This window comes from Bos javanicus, chromosome 2, assembly GCF_032452875.1.
Source record: "Bos javanicus breed banteng chromosome 2, ARS-OSU_banteng_1.0, whole genome shotgun sequence".
Lineage (NCBI taxonomy): Eukaryota > Metazoa > Chordata > Mammalia > Artiodactyla > Bovidae > Bos > Bos javanicus.
This window is the reverse complement of record NC_083869.1, coordinates 131,094,152-131,108,601: the sequence shown is the minus strand read 5'-3', so window position 1 is coordinate 131,108,601 and position 14,450 is coordinate 131,094,152. Positions and strand designations below refer to the sequence as shown.

Genomic DNA, 14,450 nt, shown 5'->3' with positions numbered 1-14,450 from the left:
CCAGGCTCCCAGCTGGGCTGCCCCAAGGCCTCCCTGGCAGAGGCCTCTCGCCTCCCGGGTGGGGGCAAGGAGGCAGCTCTCGGTCGGAGTCCCCATCCTCCGCTCCATGGACACAGCAGGAGCTGGAGGGGCCTTGGGTTCACATCCTGGCTCTGTCCCCTTGCTGGCTGTGTGGCCTTAGGGGAAAGAAATCATATTTCTGCACCCATTTATTTGGGAGAGGTCACGTGGGCAGCCTTGCAGCCTCATATGACGCTGAACAAGATCAGGTATCTCGGGCCCTTAAGGGCTTCTCAGGTGGCTCGGGGTGAAGAATCCGCCTGCTGATGCAGCAGACTCGGGTTCCATCCCCGGGTCAGGAAGATCCCCTGGAGAAGGAAATGGGCAACCCACTCCAGTATTCTTGCCTGGAGAATCCTGTGGACAGAGGAGCCTGGCGGGCTACAGTCCATGGGGTCACACGTGTGGGACACGACTGAGCGACTGAGCAACAGCCGCAGTCTCAAGTCCTTAGTGCCCGACACGCACGCTGTAAGATGCTATCGCTCTCACACCAGCCGAAGCTGGTACTGGGCTTCTGGAAAGCCAGGTAAGGGAGGTTAGCACCAGTATTGCGCTCCGAAGCCCAAACCACAATCCCGGTAGACTAGTGATTTCATTTCCGGCCCAGCCGGAGGAGCAGAGGCTCAGGGAGAGTGGCGCACACGGAGCCAGGATTCACCACGCCGGAGAAACGTCCACTCTGCCCATTCCCCGGGGAGCCCAGCTCTCCAGGCGGACCTCTGGGAACCTCCAGACGGCATGGCACCCCCGGGGTACTGATGGCTGTGTCCCCTTTAGGTGATCATGGGGGGCGGCCGGAAGTACATGTTCCCCAAGAACAGAACCGATGTGGAGTATGAGCTGGATGAGAAGGCCAGAGGCACGAGGCTGGACGGCCTGAACCTCATTGACATCTGGAAGAGCTTCAAACCGAAACACAAGGTAGCCTGTCCAGGGGCCTGGGTGGGGAGGTGCTGGGGGCGTCCTTCTCTGCATCTGTTCATTTCTGTAGAATGGGTTTGTAATTCTTAGCTTAGGCCCAAAGGACCTTATGGGTGTCTGAATGGCACATAGTGGGTGCCCCTTGATTCCTTCCTTCAGGCAGTGAGGAAGAGGGTGGGTCAAGGAATGACCTGCACGGACATGCAGCCCACCGGCACCCCTACTGAGTGGGGGCCCCTGGCTAGGCCTGAGGTCCAAAGGATGAATCAGATGGTCAAGCAAACGTGGAACACTGTACTTGGATGGCGAGATGCCCAGGACCTACGGGAACTCAGAGGGGACAGACCACAAGGGAGGGGCTGAGAAGCCCCGAAACGGGGGAGGGGAGGAGGCCACGGTGCGGGGAATCTCCCAGGCCACCGTGGCAGGCAGGGGCCAGAGTCAGGGCACGTGCTGGCCGGGGAAGGGGGGCCGAAGCGTGGGAAGACCTGGGCACTGGCTCCCGGGAGCAGCTCCGGCCCGTGAAATCCATCTGCCGGCCGCGGGGCCTGGGGCAGCTGGGGTCTGGAAATGACTGTGGTCGGAGCTGAAGACAGTGGGGAGCAGCCTGGCGGCCTCTTTGATGTCACTCTGGGGTTGGGTTTCCGAGGCTTCCAGGCCTGGCCCCTGGGGAGGCCTTGTGGGATGGGGCTGGGCCAAGACTGAGGTGGGGGTAGGGACAGGGGAATGGCCCCCTGGGGTGGGTGGGGGGCAGGACCCAGCTGCTTTGAACTCTCTCCGTGCCTTCTGAGTCAGCGCTGGCTAAACCAGAGCCCCTTCCCAGCCCAAGCTTGAGAGACACCACCACTCGAAGCCTCGGTTTCTCTACCTGGCCCCCCGGGCACGAAGTGAGGGACAGCAGGGGAGCCCCACTTTCTTAGCCTTCCCACCTTCCTTCCCAGAGCAGCCCCGGAGGTTTGAAAAACCCCTGATCCCAATGCCATCACCCAGAGAAGGCGAGGAGCTTGCCTAAGGACACACAGCTGATTCCTGGTAGTTGAGGGCCCCACCCCCCCGTCCAGGCCTGAATGGCACCCTCTCCAGGCAAGCTGGCCAGTCCCTTCCCATGGCCTCTGCAGAAGCTGTACTTCCTTTACTCCCCTCTTGGCTGGGGTCTCCAGGCAGAGCTAGGGCCTTGCTCCCTTCCCGGCTCTGAGAACACCCACAGCCCACACCTCAGTGAGTGTTCAAGGCCGCTGGTGACCTGTGCCTTCCTCCTCTTTGTTCCACAGTCCTTCCCCTGCTTGGAAGTCTATTCCCTGACTCCAGCCTGTTCAGTTCTTACTTGTCCTCCAGGTCCCCATTAGGACCTCACCTCCACCAGGGAGCCCTCCCTGATCTCGTCTCTAGGTTCACAGTGCCCCTGGTCTCAGAATTCTCATCACCTTGCGTTAAAATTACCTGTTTATTTGCCATTTCTTGAAGGCAGGGATGGTAGGTCCTCAGAGAGGGGCTGTTAAATGACTGAAGGACGCACATGCGTGCCCCAGACTCTGAGGCCAGCTGGCTCCCCCAGTCCCAGCATGACTGACGCTGGCCCTTCCTTCCAGCACTCTCACTATGTCTGGAACCGCACTGATCTCCTGGCCCTTGACCCCCACAGCGTGGACTACCTCTTGGGTAAGTGGAGAGGGTGGAGTGGACATCCAGCTGGGCGCCCTGGGGCCAGGGCTGTGTGAGCCAGCACTGGGGGATGAGGCCCCAGCCACCTCCCTCCACAACTTAGGGACCTTTGTCCCAGGCTCCAGGACCTGGGAGGGGTGAGGGAGGAGTTCTGGTTCATAGAATTAGACCTGAAATTTGCTGGCTGTGCAGGGCGAACAGCTCCACTGAGCACAAAGGGAAACAAAGGTCAGAGAAGGAGATGACCTCTGGCCCGCATGGCCCAGGTGAGTCTGAACCCTAGCTGGTTCTGGGACTTAAACAAATCCTTGGCTGTGGAGCCAGGGGACCCAGAGCCAGCCCTGCGGAGCTGCCAGGGCAGAAGCCAGCTAGATTGTCTCTGCCGGTCTTGACTGGGGGGTGGGGGGGTTGCCCCCACCTCCCCAGGGACTGGGTAACAGCTGTGGGACCCGGGGCGGCTCCAGGTGAGGTGGGACGAGACCCTGAGTACCACCATGCAGACATCTGGGTCCCCATTCCCTCCTGGCTGTTGGGCCAGGCAGGTGGTGGCAAAGCCCCCTGCAAGGCTTTCTCAAGGAACACGGCCCCTGGGTCCTGGGCGTGTCCACGGAGATTCTGGGCTTAGAGCAGGGCACCCGGAGGGTCGCTCCGACACACGCAGCTCTCTGCTCGCCCAGGCCCCACAGCCCACGCTGCCTGTAGAGAATTACGCCTGTACCTGCAGAGCATGAAAATTCCGTGTATGGGTTCAAATCTAGCTCCTACCACTCATGAGCTGTGCAATCCTCTGTGCCTCCGTCTTCTATAAAATGAGGATTATGAATCCTCTGTACAGTGGGTACAGTGATCGGGTCTGCCTCAGCGCTGTCATGAGGATTAAATGAGCTAATGTATAAGTTATCTCTGTGGCTGCATAGCAGATTATCCCAACGCTTTACAGTTTAAAACGAGAGCAAACACTTGCTCCTTCACGGTTTCTTTGGGTCAGGAATTTGGGAGTGGTTCAGCTAGGTCTCTCAGGAGGTTGCAGTCCTCTGAGGCTTGACTGGGGCTGGGGCTTCCAGGGGGGCTCACTCATGGCTAGTAAGTCAGTGTGGGCTATTGGCAGGAGGCCCCAGATTCTCACCGCGTGAATCTCTCCACTGAGCTGCTTGAGTGTCCTCACGTCATGGCAACTGGCTTTCCCCAGAAAGTAGGAGTTTGCAAGGCAGAAGCCACAGTGTCTTACGCTCGGGTCTGGAAGTCACACGCCGTCGTCTGGACAGCATTCTGTTGGATACACAGGCCAGCCCGAGTCAGTGAGGGAGGGCACGTGAGCGTGAATTCCAGGAGGAAGGGTTATTGGGCGACCTCTCGGAGGCTGGGGCCCAGGTGCTTCCAAAGCACGCAGGACGACATGTCCCAGAGTAAGTGCTCTGTTCACTGGAGCCCCCTCCACGCGCCCATGCATGGAGGGCAAGGTGTTCTGGAAGCACACCCAGAACTAGAAAACAGCAACCAGTACATGTGGAATCTTGTGATATGAGCAAGGAATGGATGTCTCTCCTTGTTTCACGAGGGGAAAAAACCACACTCAGGGAACAGCAGAGACAGTGACCCCAAACCTTCTGTTTCACTGTATAAGCACTGAGCCCTTCAAACCTGGCATGGAAACACACACCCAGGCTGTCTCATTGAGGCCGGGACACAGTCCTCTGCCATGTCCAGGGCCCTCCAAGGCTCGGATGGGCTGACGGAGTAGAATCCCAGGTCTCCCATTAGCAGCTGAACATAGCGAGTTACGGAACACCTGAGCCTCAGTCTCCTCCTCTGTGAAATGGACACAGTGCCCCCCTCACCATGGCGAGGCTGAGAAGACGAATGAAGGCAGCCCTCCCAAAGCCACCCAGAGCTGCTTCCAACCCCCACCTCCCTTTACCCCCCAGTGAGGTGTGAGAAGCCTCTGCTCCCCGAGACACCCATACCCTCCTGGCTCCTCCTCAGGTCTCTTTGAGCCGGGGGACATGCAGTACGAACTCAACAGGAACAATGCGACTGACCCTTCACTCTCTGAGATGGTAGAGATGGCCATCAGGATCCTGAACAAGAACCCCAAAGGCTTCTTCCTGCTGGTGGAAGGTAGGGGGCCCAGGCCTGGCTGCAGGGCTGCTTCCCTGGGAGCATCTAGGCGGGTTCAGGGTCGGGTGGTCAGCTCTCAGAGAGCACTGTCCCATTTGGGGATGAGCAGGGAGATTCCGTTGGGGAGGATGGGTCATGAACGAGAGAGGTGGAGAGAAGGGGCTGTGCTGAAGCTTCCAGCCCAACAAGCTCTTCTTCTTTGGGCATGGAGATGGCACATCCGGCTTACCAGTCCAGGAAGGCTTCCTGAGAGAGGAGGCAGGTTTCTTCCTTTTGGAAATTCCTCCCCAAAGCCTGTCTCCGGAGGGGTGTGCAGCCCCCTCAGCTTCACTCCTTCCCAAAGACAAGTCTGCAAGCCCCTGTAGTCAGAGGTGCCCTGAGCAGCTGCCTGGCTGGGCCCAAGGACACCAGCCCAGGGTCGACCAGATGCCCATTGGTCTGTGGCTGCCCTCACAGCTGGACAGCGGACCTCTGCTGTGACTAGGCCCATGTGGGGCCAAGGTTAGAGAGGAGACGGCCCAGGGCAGCCCCTGGGTGTATCCTGGGGGCCCCAGGGCTGGGAGAGCCAGGCCCTCAGGAGGCAGCAGTGCTGTCTGCCAGTACTCCTGGGGTTTCCCGGCGCTGTCTTAAGGCCCTGGACTCGTTGTCTGAGTGCTGCCACCCACTGGCTTCTGTGACTGTTACCTGTGCATTGCTGTAAAAATGAGGCCCAAAATAGTCCCCTTCTCCAAGAAGGACTATTAGCATCCATTGCGTCCAGAGACATAATGTACTTGGAAGGGGGCCCAGCAGAGAATAAACCCTCAATGCTTCTATTAGTATCATTATTATGATTGCCCAATAGCTAAGGCGATCACAATAGAAAGTAAGAGGAAATGATAAAGTCTCTGGAATCTTCCAAAGTTCTAACAACTATTCACGTTCTGCCTGGACACACACACACACGGACACACTTGCACACATCCTCCCACCGTACATACACACACGCTCGGGCCCTTCCCCTCTCCAGAGGCCCGCGGCCGCCAACCCAGCTTGGCTGCCTTCCTGCCAAACGCTGGGGTTCCCACTCAAGCACGGCGGTCTCGGCCTGGCCCTGAACGGGCCTCTGATGCTGAGGAAGCAGCCAGGAACCAGTGGTGACGAGCACGAGCTCCCTCGGGAGCGGTCCTCTTTGTGAGCAGGGCCAGGACCGGGCCGGCAAGGCCAGCTGCTCCCAGAGCCACAACAAAGGAGGGACCCACCCTGCCAGCCGGCCAGGCCTGTGTGGTGAGGCCCAGGCCAGCAGGAAGGCAGGGCGGCTAGGCGCCCAGGCTCCGGACCCTCAGAGTTGGGAGTGTCCTCTTAGAGATGGGAGGTGCTCCCTGCAGTTGCAGTCTCAGCTGTAATCTTCCAGCCAGGCTTCCTCTGCTCACCTGGGGGAGGCAGCATGGGGTGCAGGCTTCTCCAGGCCTGTATGGAAGCCTGCTGTGGGCGCTGCCCAGGCACCGAGGGCTTTTCCCCTCTAAGAGTGTGCTTCGCACGCAGTAATTTGGAGTGATTCCCTGAGAGCTCAGTTGGTAGAGAATATGCCTGCAATGCAGGAGACCCCAGTTCGACTCCTGGGTCAGGAAGATCCCCTGGAGAAGGAATAGGCTACTCACTCCAGTATTCTTGGGCTTCCCTTGTGGCCCAGCTTGTAAAGAATTTGCTGGGTTCAGAAGATCCCCTGGAGAAAGGAAAGGCTACCCATGCCAGTATTCTGGCCTGGAGAATTCCATGGACTGTATACTCCATGGGGTCGCAAAGAGTTGGATAGGACTGAGCGACTTTCACTTTCACTTTACACTCAGAGTGGATGTATTCAAAGATGGAAAAACAGGGCTTTAGAGTGGGTCATCTGAATTCAAAGCCCAGCAGATCTCACCTTGGACACGTCACTTCCTCACTCTCGGCCTCAGCTGTTCCATCTGTAAACTGGGCTGATTGTGCCCATCTCTACCCCAGTTGTCAGGAATGGGGAACAAGACGTCAGCTTGTTCTGTCTGGCACCTAGTAGGTATTCAGGCATGTTGGGTCCTTTCCCTAACTCTCTGAGATCTTCAGGGACTCTGAGCAGCTAAGGAAACAGCTCAGGAAGCAGTGTCGGATGGTGGATCTGCTTTAAGCCTGACTTTGCAGTGTCCACACGTGGGCCTGTGGTCCAGCGACTCACCGTCTGAGCTGCTGGGAAGGTTGAACAGCTGTATTAAATGCCCAGCATGGTGCCTGGCCCGGGGGAGCTCCCATCAAAGAGGTTAACCTGGCGGTTAACCCAGGGGGATGGGAATCGGGGATAACACCTCCTTCCCCGCCCCCTGACCAGAGGCCTTTGCCTTGGCATCCCAAGGGGGCAGGATTGACCACGGGCACCACGAGGGCAAAGCCAAGCAGGCACTGCACGAGGCGGTGGAGATGGACCAGGCCATCGGGCAGGCGGGTGCTATGACCTCCGTAGAAGACACGCTGACCGTTGTCACCGCTGACCACTCCCACGTCTTTACCTTTGGCGGGTACACCCCCCGTGGCAACTCGATCTTTGGTAGGTAGGCCTCCACTGGGGTAGGCACTGGGCATTCCCAGGGTCTGCCATCCGGGAGTGGGGGTAGGGGAGGAGAGCTGGCAAGCCCAGGGCCTGGCACATGTGGGACATGAACTGGGGAGGGAAGAGACGTTACTGGCAGGTGGAGGAATAGAGGGTGGGGAGCATGGAGGGAAGTGATGCCTGGGTGCATGGGTGGCCACCGGGATGATGGATAGGTAGAAGAATGAGAGGCAGGATGGATTAATGGACAGGGGAAAGGAGAGGATGGAGGGATGGATGGACGGATGAGGGGTGGATGGACCGACAGATGGGAGGACATGGGCACAATAAAAACTGAGGGATGTTTGGTTGGAAATAAATTGGGCTTGGAAGGTGGCTTCCTTGGGAGGGGACCCAGGGGTCCTAGCTGGGGGTTAGGGCCTGTACCCCTGGTGCTCCAACAGGACCCCTGGACCAATGCCTTCTTGTGCAGGTCTGGCCCCTATGGTGAGTGACACAGACAAGAAGCCGTTCACCGCCATCCTGTACGGCAACGGGCCTGGCTACAAGGTGGTGGGTGGTGAGCGAGAGAATGTCTCCATGGTGGACTACGGTGAGAACCAAGGCCCAGGGCTGGGAGGGGACAGGGAACCCCCTCAGGGATGAGCTCAGAAACAGTACAGTCCTCTGGTTAAGGCTGGGAGCGAGGTGTCCCAGGATAGACAGTAGTTGAGTCATTGAGTCAGAACAATGTCAACTTGAATCCCCTCCGAAAATCCAGCAACTCTGTGACCTTGGGCACTTAACCTCACCTTCCTCATTTTCAGTTTCCCTCTGAAGAATGGTCTGCCTCCCGGGGTTGTCTGAAGGGCTAGCTAGACCTGATGAGCTCAGTGTGGGGCCTGGCACGTGCTGTGCTGCACCGTCGTTTTTACTGGCTGTATAGTGTTCCAGTGTGTGCGCGCCTTCCTAGTTTGCTTATCTGATTGCATATTGTTGAATATTTGTTCATGATGTCCCCAGCACCCCCCTGGGGGTCTAAGGGCACAGCCCAGGATCAGAAGCTTTTCCTGGGTTGGCTCTTCCCTTCTAATCCAGACAGCCCAGATGAGATCTGTGGGTTGAGAGGGCAGACTTCTGTGTCAACAGACTCAGGCTTGAGTCCTGTGGCCTGGTGTAGGAACTGACTTCCCTGCACTGAACCTCAGCTTCCTCGTCTATAAAATGGGGGCATTTGGGACTTGCCGAGTGGCCCAGTGGTTGAAGACTCCACGCTCCCGATGCAGGTGGCGTGGGTTTGATCAATCCCTGGTTGGGGAACTGGGATCCCATGTGCTGCACAGAGTGGCCCCCCCTCGGAAAAAAATATGGGGGAGGAGGGCATTTGAGCCAGCCCAGAAGTGGGCACGGAAAGCTGCTGCATCGTGCCAGGCCCCCTGGCAGGCGCTCAGCAAGCGTTTCTCTGGCCCACAGCTCACAATAACTACCAGGCGCAGTCCGCGGTGCCCCTGCGCCACGAGACCCACGGCGGCGAGGACGTGGCCGTCTTTGCCAAGGGCCCCATGGCGCACCTGCTGCACGGCGTCCACGAGCAGAACTACATCCCCCACGTGATGGCCTACGCAGCCTGCATTGGTGCCAACCGCGACCACTGTGCCTCAGCCAGCTCGTCCGGCAGCCCCTCCCCCGGCCCCCTGCTGCTCCTCCTGGCCCTGCTGCCCCTGGGCAGCCTGTTCTGAGGGTCCGGGGCCCGGGCACCCACCAGCCCATGACCGATGGCCGGTGCTGCCCACAGCCTGGCAGCCCACACCTCAAAGAGGCAGGAGGCAGAGACCCCCACCGCCTCTGCCGCTGCCGGCAAGGGGACCCAGGAAACCAAAGTCTGCCTGCCGCCCACCTGGCTCCCCTCTGGAATCCTCCATTGCGGCCAGATCAGTTGCTGGCCTCCAGCCTCCCCCGCCACCCGCTGCCCCCTTCTGGCCGACAGGGTAGGTTTCTCTTGGGCAGGCAGAGAGCATAGACTGCAAAACTTCTCAAAGCCTCTTATTTTTCTAGCAACTCTATTTCTCCAGACCCAGAGGCCCTGGAGCTTCTATGGAACATTCCGGATCTGACCCTCCCCCACCCCCTTCCCCGTCCCTCTGGAACCCACCAGGCTCATGGCCCGTTCCCCAAGTCTGTCCATAACTGCAGGGGAGACCAGGTCCTCCTCGGGAGGGAGGTTTGCTCACTCCCTCATTCCAAGGTCGCCCCGGGGCTCCCAGGAAGTCGGTTCCGAGGACTGGCCATCCAGCCCCGGGTGACCCAGGCTGGGAAGAGGAGCCTGGCAAAGTGGACGCTTCCCGGCTCTAAACATACATGCCAGCCTCTCTGAAGGGACGCTCCTGTTCGAAACAGCCAAAAAATTTTCTCTTTTTGGTGTTGGTTAAAAGGGAACACAAAACATTTAAATAAAACTTTCCAAATATTTCTGAGGACAGGACTGAGTCTTTGTGGTCAGTGAGGAAGAGACTGAAATAAGCTCATTTCTCTGGGGAGAGCAGGACTCGGGGCCCAGGAGCGCACGCAGGTGGGGTTGGATGGGGAGGAGAAGGGGTCTCCCGCTGACCTGAGGGCTTCGCCACGCATTACCCGGGTGACTGTGGACAGAGTCCTTTGCGTCTCTGCCTCTCTGTTTTCTTATCTGTAACGTGGGAGGCAGCCCACTGCAGGACTACCATGAGGATTAAAGAACGGTGCCTCTGAGCCCACAGCCCACAGCAGGAAGGCTTTCAAGTGCCCCGGGACGCCCTTGCTGCGTGGTGCCCTCAAACAGCTGCCCGCCGTGGCCCATCGTACCCGCTCCCTCATCCGTTCATTCAGCGAGTATTGAGCATGCGCCAGGCACCATACCAGCCTGAGAGGTTAGGGGTTGACCTCACAGAGCCTCAGCCTAGACAGGGATGGTGATCTGTCCACTCCTGATTGTCAAGGCTGGGTACACACTCAGGGTTACACCTGATATTGGGGGAGAGGACCCCAAGTTTGCTCCTCTTGCCTTCCTGGAACGAAAGACTCAGTCATGATGATAATGATGATTATTTACTGTCTGCCGGTCTCTGAGCGTGATGCTTATGTGGATTCATTTCATCTTAAGAAGCAGGCCCCCTTGGTCCATCCACATTTATAGACGATGAAACCAGGGTGCAGCAAGTGACATGAGGGCCCAAGGTCCCCCAAGCCGTGGAGCTGGGGTTTGAGTCCAAGGTTCCCACACTTAATGACATCCTGTATTTATAATGCATTTCCAGCCTCCTGCCAACTAGGCTCTGAGGCAGCCGGTACTAATGACTCATAACACACACTAGTTAAAAATGAACTCGGCAAGAAATTGTATGTTAGAAGCAAGGCATCCTTCAAGAATGAAAATACGAAAAAAAAAAGAAAAAATGCAGCTGAGAAGATTTAAGTTTCCCAGCAGTCCTGGCAAAAAGGGCACAGCCAAGCTGATGCTGGGCTAGTAAACTACGTGCCCACATTCTTGCCAGGCAGACGCCTTGCCTGTAACTGTACAGTGCCGCATTTTCATTTGTTGTTCTCATACCATCTTCACAATTTTTGCCATGTCTCTATTGTCACGTCCTAAACACTTCTTTAAATTCACATTTAAGCAGTCTGTCTTTAAAAGTTCACCGGTACCATGCAAAGTCAGTGTACAAACCCCACGGGTGTGCAAACCACACTTGTGTCTTAGGTTGGGTTCTTCTGAGGCGGAGCCTGTGACAAGGATTTGAATACAGTTTGTAAAGGGGCTTCCCAAGTGGCTCAGTGGTAAAGAAACCTCCTGCCATTGCAGGGGATGCGGTTCCAATCCCTGGGTTAGGAAAAGGAACCCGGGAAGCACCAGGCAGAGTGGGGAAGTGAGCCGGGAAAGGAAAGGGTGTGTGTTAAGCAGGTCACCATCATGGGCAACCCGGGCTGTCCCACTGTGGGCCTCCAGGATACAAGGGAGATGCATCTCAGGGTTATCTCACTGCGGAGTGAGGGAGCTGGGGTATTTATTCTTCAGCTCTCCTTTCTCACTGGCTTAGAGCTGTTCTGAAAAAATGAACACCCTGGCCCTTCCAACCCACCCCTGGAAGGGCTGAGAGCAAGCCCCAAAGCCTGAGCCAGGACAGTAAATGCTCAAAGGATACAAGCATAGCACCAACATCATTTATTAAACTTTGGGATGGGGTTCAAAAGCCTGGGCTGCCGCCGGTCAGAGAGGTAGGGGTTCCCATCACTTTCTCGCTTCCATGAACTCAGGAGAGTTGTTTAACTTCGCTGATGTTCCGTTCCTAACATCTGAATGTACTATCCCGACACTGAGCTGAACACACTGAGCTCTCAGGATCCCACGAGGGAGTTCCTAGCTCCTCCTAGCACGAGTCCAGGCTGTGGCTCATGTGTGCATGCTTCAAGAAGAATCAAGGGTGCTCTGACTGCTCCAGGGCCTCCCTTACCCAGGCTGGGCCCCGCACGCACCGTCAGCTCACTCATCACCCCTTTATTCTAACTGTTGGTGGCTCTGAGTCCTAATCCAGGCCAGGGGTCCAGGCCGAAGTCCCAGCTCCACCCATCCCCCCATAACTAGAGGCTAAGGGTAACAGTAAGACATTTTCTCAGTGAGGAAGAACAAGTCTTAAGCTGACAAATCCTCTTCTAGTCATCCAGATAACCCTGTTTTCTGTTAAAGAGAAATCTGGAATTTAACACAACGAGTTCATTTCTATCTCAAACATCTCGGGGTGCCTCTGGTCAGGTGCCTGGGACCCAGGCTTGTTCCACCATGTGGCTCTGCCCTCCTCTAAATTCCAGAGGTTCCATCTTAACCAGAATGCCTATCTAAATTCCATCTGGCCAGCACACTGATGAGGGAAGGGGTGGAAGGGGAGGGGGGCTCACGCTCACGTTTTAATCACTTCTTCCTGGAAGCGACACTCATGACTCCTACTCACAGTCCATTGGTGAGAACTAGTCACATGATTCTACCTGGATGCAAAGGAGGCTGGGAAATGTAGTCTTTGGTTGAGCAGACACTTCCCACCACCAACTCTTCAGTTCAGTTCAGTCCCTCAGTCATGTCCGACTCTTTGCAACCCCATGGACTGCAGCATACCAGGCCTCTGTGTCCATCACGAACTCCTGGAATTTACTCAAACTCACATCCATCGAGTCAGTGATGGTGCCATCCAACCATCTCATCCTCTGTCGTCCCCTTCTCCCGCCTTCAATCTTTTCCAGTATCAGGGTCTTTTCAAATGCGTCAGTTCTTCCCATCAGGTGGCCTAAGTATTGGAGCTTCAGCTTCAGCATCAGTCCTTCCAAAGAATATTCAGGACTGATCTCCTTTAGGATGGACTGGTTGGATCTCCTTGCAGTCCAAGGGACTCTCAAGAGTCTTCTCCAACACCACAGTTCAAAAGCATCAATTCTTCGGTGCTCAGCTTTCTTTATAGTCCAACTCTCATATCCATACATGACCACTGGAAAAACCATAGCTTTGACTAGACAGACCTTTGTTGGCAAAGTAATGTCTCTGCTTTTTAATCTGCTATCTAGATTGGTCATAACTTTTCTTCCAAGGAGCAAGCATCTTTTAATTTCATGGCTGCAGTCACCATCTGCAGTGATTTTGGAGCCCCCCAAAATAAAAATCTGTCACTGTTTGCATTGTTTCCCCATCTATTTGCCATGAAGTGATGGGCGAGATGCCACGGTCTTAGTTTTCTGGTTCTCAACCTGGGCACTCTTGGCACTTGGGGCCGGATGTCTCTCTCTCGTAGGAGGGTTAGCAGCACCCCCAGCCCCTCCTCCCGAGATGTCTATCGCTGCCCCTCCCCCCACCGCTGAGCCCTTTCCTCCACAGTAAGGAAGGGGTGTGGGAGGTCTGGGTTGTTTTGTCTCAGCTTCACGTGTGCTCAGGGCACCTCCCACTCGTGCTCCCCAGATGTCACTGATTATCCTCATAGTGTTTTAAAACACTGGGAACTTGCACAAAAGATTTGGAGTTCTGGCTTGGTTGAAAAATTGGAAGGTCTGCTTGCCTTGCCCCACATTTATGCAGGGCAGTGGTCAGTCAGAGCTGAGAGATGGCCGCCCGTCATGGGTGTAGCTCTCCTGCCTGCCACACTCCCCAGCATTCCCGTCTGTCCTCCTACAGGAAGCCCCTGTGGACTGGTGTTCCTTGTCTGGCCATGGTGGAAACTGGGCGTGTGGCCTCTGCCTTATTCTGGGCCACACCTGGGAGACGACAGTGAACGGGCTTCCTGTCCTCAGGAAGCTCGTGTCTCATGGAAGAGAATGCCAGAGGGAATCCCAGCGCGATGGGGACGCAAGGAACCATGGGGGAAGAGTTGTTGTTCGGTCGCTCAGTCGTGTCCGAGTCTTTGCGACCCCATGGACTGCAGCAAGCCAGGCCTCCCAGTCCATCACCAACGCCCGGAGTGCACCCAAACTCATGTGCATCGAGTTGGTGATGCCATCCAGCCATCCCACCCTCTACAGCACTCTTCTCCTTTGCCTTCAGTCTTTCCCAACATCAGGGTCTTTTCCAATGAGTCTTTAACATTGTCTTCTGTTAAAAAGAAATCCAGAATTTAACACAATGAGTTCATTTCTATCTCAAACATCTGGTGATGTTTGAGATAGAAACAGCCCCAACAGCCCCAAAGCTGCTGTTTGCATCAGGTGGCCAAAGTATTGGCGCTTCAATATCAGTCCTTCCAGTGAGTATCCAGGGTTGATTTCCTTTAGGACTGACTGGTTGGATCTCCTTGCTGTCCAAGGGACCCTTGAGAGTCTTCTCCAAGACTTCTCCATTGAGGGCATAGAGAGGGCACCTCACCAGCTGGGGCACGGGTGGGATGGGCACAGAGACAGGGCAATGAATGAGCTGGGGCTTGACTAGGAGAGGACTGAGGCGGGGCTTGAGGCCACAGAGCAGAGTTAGAGGGGACCCTGCAGGGAGACATGAGTGGGGGAGCCTACGATACCATCCCAAGAAGCTGGGAGGCGACCTTGGAGACCCTGGGGAGCCACGGAAGGTTCTGGAACCAGACGTGCGCATCGCTTTCAAAAGACCATCTTGGCTGCCAGCTTTGAGAGCAGCTTTGAGAAGAGCTAG

General features: G+C 56.3%; 1 protein-coding gene across 1 annotated transcript in view; it reads left to right on the top strand.

Annotated features, from left to right (window-relative positions):
• Nucleotides 1-9,772, top strand: part of ALPL (alkaline phosphatase, biomineralization associated) — a 63,812-nt gene extending 54,040 nt beyond the window's left edge. The window contains exons 7-12 of the mRNA XM_061394155.1: nt 841-984; nt 2,574-2,643; nt 4,630-4,764; nt 7,130-7,321; nt 7,797-7,916; nt 8,777-9,772. Of these exons, the coding sequence (XP_061250139.1) occupies nt 841-984; nt 2,574-2,643; nt 4,630-4,764; nt 7,130-7,321; nt 7,797-7,916; nt 8,777-9,042 (927 nt within the window). The 3' untranslated portion in view covers nt 9,043-9,772. The remainder of the gene's footprint in view (nt 1-840; nt 985-2,573; nt 2,644-4,629; nt 4,765-7,129; nt 7,322-7,796; nt 7,917-8,776) is intronic.
• Nucleotides 9,773-14,450: the final 4,678 nt, after the last annotated feature.